The 2,971-nt window shown below is 58.7% G+C and overlaps 1 protein-coding gene across 1 annotated transcript; it reads right to left on the minus strand.

Moving 5' to 3' along the window:
• Positions 1 to 344: 344 nt before the first annotated feature.
• On the minus strand, positions 345 to 2,586 carry LOC104297149 (C-factor). The gene is made up of 6 exons (XM_054170097.1): positions 2,364 to 2,586; positions 2,088 to 2,139; positions 1,683 to 1,870; positions 947 to 1,105; positions 719 to 838; positions 345 to 482 (listed from the first exon to the last, which is right to left on the minus strand). The coding sequence occupies exons 1-6, from the start codon at positions 2,508 to 2,510 to the stop codon at positions 369 to 371; spliced, it is 780 nt and encodes a 259-aa protein (XP_054026072.1). The 5' UTR covers positions 2,511 to 2,586; the 3' UTR covers positions 345 to 368.
• Positions 2,587 to 2,971: the final 385 nt, after the last annotated feature.

Raw genomic sequence — 2,971 nt, forward strand, 5'->3', positions numbered from 1 at the left:
GGGAAAGCAGTGACTGCATGGCCAGCTCTGAAGGCTACTTCCCTGTGCCCATGGCTGTGGGGATGTAAGGGCAGGACAGGGCACAGAGGCTGTGGCTTGCAAACAAAAGTTTATTGAGGTGTTGGCACAGGGAATCAGAATCACAGAATCAACCAGGTTGGAAAAGACCTCAGAGATCATCAAGTCCAACCTATCACCCAATACCTACCACCTCTTGACAGCTAAATCATGGCTCCAAGTGCCACATCCAATCCTTTTTTGAATGCCTCCATAGATGGTGACTCCACCACCTCCCTGGGCAGCACATCCTAAAGGCCAATTACTCCTTCTGGCACAGGGCCCCTCTGCCAGCAGGCTGGGCTGGCATCTCACCATGGCACCACCTTCCCTTCCCAGTCCAGGAAGGTGCCAGTGTCCTTCTCAGAGAGGGAGGAGAGCACCTTCAGCATCCCTTGCACACATGCATCCACCGTCACAGGAGGCTGTGGGGCAGAGGGGCATGGTCAGCTCGTGCCCTGTCCTTGCTCAGGGCTGCCCTGGCACAACCGTGGCCAGGGGAAGGAGCCTCTTGGGCTGAGGGGAAAGTACCAAGCCTGGGCACAGGGCCCAGCAGGAGCCCAGGGAATTGGGGCACCAGGAACCCAAGGGCTGGCAGGGAGGTTGCAGGCAGGGTCCCAGGGCAGCAGCAGTGAGGGCACTGCCATGGTGGGGCTCATACCTTTTGCCCAGTGGCACTCCCCAGGTCGGTTTCCACCCAGCCAGGGTGCAGAGCAACGCAGAGGATGCCGTGCTCCCTGTACCCCAGGGACTGGCACTTGGTCAGCATGTTGAGAGCAGCCTGTGGGGACAAATGAGAGGCTGCTGGGGGCAGTGGAAGGCTGGCTGCAGGGGGCCATGTCCAGATGCCAGGGCAGGGTCAGCAAATGGGTGCTTAGCAGGGCAGTACCTTGCTGCAGCGGTAGGCGACAGCATGTGCATACTCCCAGACGTACATCTCCTCAATGGAGCCAGCAATGCTGGACACGTTGACAATGGCTGCCTTGCTGCAGCTCAGTCCTGAGCCTGGGCTCCCCTGGGCAGCCTTCTTCAGCAGGGGCAGGAATGCCTGGCAGGAGAGAGGAGTTAGGGCCCTGCACAGGGTGGCACAAGGGGTCCAGCAGGCAACAGTGGCACCAGTTGTGGAGCATCCTGGGTCCTCTTCTCACTGCTGCTGCCCAGCAGGCTCCATCTCCCGGAGCCAGTCTCTTCTCAGTGACAGGGCGAGGGGCAATGGATAGAAAGTCAATCAGTGGAGGTTCCACCTCAACATGAGAAGACACATTTTTACTGTGAGGGTGCTGGAGCCCTGGAGCAGGCTGCCCAGAGAGGCTGTGGAGTCTCCTTGTCTGGAGAGATTCCAAACCCACCTGGATGTGTTCCCGTGTGACCTGCCCTGGGTCATCCTTCTTTGCAGGGGGGCTGGACTCAGTACAGATCCCTTCCAAGCCCTAACATTCTGTGATCCTATGATTCTGCGATTTCTGAGCTCCAACCTGTGACTCAACAACCTTCTTGTTGAGGGACAGTCTGTTTGCACTGGAGTGAAGGCAAACCCCTCTCCCACCAGCCCTCCTGGCACAGCGCAGCTCATGGAGCCAGGGCTTCATGGGGAGGGGTCTCCAGTGTTGTGCTGAGGCTCTCACCTGTCCCATCAGCAAGGGCCCGATGGTGTTGGTGGTGTAAACCTGCCTCATGTCCTCCAGGGTCTCATCCTCAAGTTTATTGATCTTTACAACTCCAGCATTGTTGATGAGCAGGGTCAGCCCAGAGCCTCCCAGGTGCTTCTCAACTGTGGCTGCAGCTGCCTTGATGCTGGCAGGGTTGGAGACATCTGCAGAGCCAACACAGGACAGGTCAGAGCATACAGCCCCCTGCTGCCATGAGGTCCTCTGTGACCCCTTGGGTATGTTCCCTTCGGGCTGGCCACAGGCAGGAGGGATGGCAGTGCCTGGTGTCTGCTGGCACTTGCCCATAGTCAAGGCTCACTCCAGAGTGAGCCTTGTGTGCAGGAAAAGCAGGGTGAGGAAGCCCCACCATGGGGCACCTACCGAGAGGGATGATGACCAGGTTGGGGTGCTTGGAGGCCAGGTTCTGTAGCTCCTGCAGACAGGGAACTGTGTGGGCACACAGAGACAGCAGGGGCTGTGCAGAGGCTCCCTCCCATGTGCCACTGTCCCCTCCACACAGCTCCTTCCTGGCTGGTCCCACAGCCAGCCCAGCACAGTGCCGTGTGCTGTGGGTGCCTGCCTGCACCCCCAGCCCTCTGCAAGTCCCCTCCCTGCTGCAGCTGCTGCCCTGCGCAGCGCATCCCTGCCCAGCCTCACCTGTGCTCGCTGCCCCTGGGGGTCCCTGCACCCCGCAAAGACCCACTTGGGTGGGGTTGGCATCCCCAGGAAGTGCTGGACGAGCCCCAGGCCGATGCCCCGGTTGGCGCCGGTCACCAGCACGGAGTGGATGCGAAGTTCTCCCATGCTGCTGCTGCTGCCTCTGCCCCAGCTGCTGCTGTGTGCTCAGCTCCCTGGTGCTTCTTTATAGCATGGCCATGGCCACCCCACCCACGCAGGGCTTGCACTCACTTGACTCCTGGCACCACCTCCCCGGCTCTTTGTACTCCAGGACAGAGATCCTGGCCAGGTGCCAGGCAATCTTATCAAAAGACAAAGCTCCTTTGGCTTTCTCTGCCACATCCATGCCCCAGGTGCTGTTGGCACTGATGAAGGGAAAAGTAAATGTATATTTTAAGGGAAAAAGTAGATGTGGGGCTTTAAGCATACAAGAATCCTGTCCTTAGGTGGTAAGATATACCCTAGGCTCAGGCAGGCCATGCAGGCAGAACATCTGATAAGGACCAATGGTAAAAGTTAGGCAGGCAGAAACCACTGATAAGAGGGAGCACCCCCATTCCATGGACGAGGGGTTCTGCTTTGTGAGT

This window comes from Dryobates pubescens, chromosome 19 (assembly GCF_014839835.1).
Source record: "Dryobates pubescens isolate bDryPub1 chromosome 19, bDryPub1.pri, whole genome shotgun sequence".
NCBI lineage: Eukaryota > Metazoa > Chordata > Aves > Piciformes > Picidae > Dryobates > Dryobates pubescens.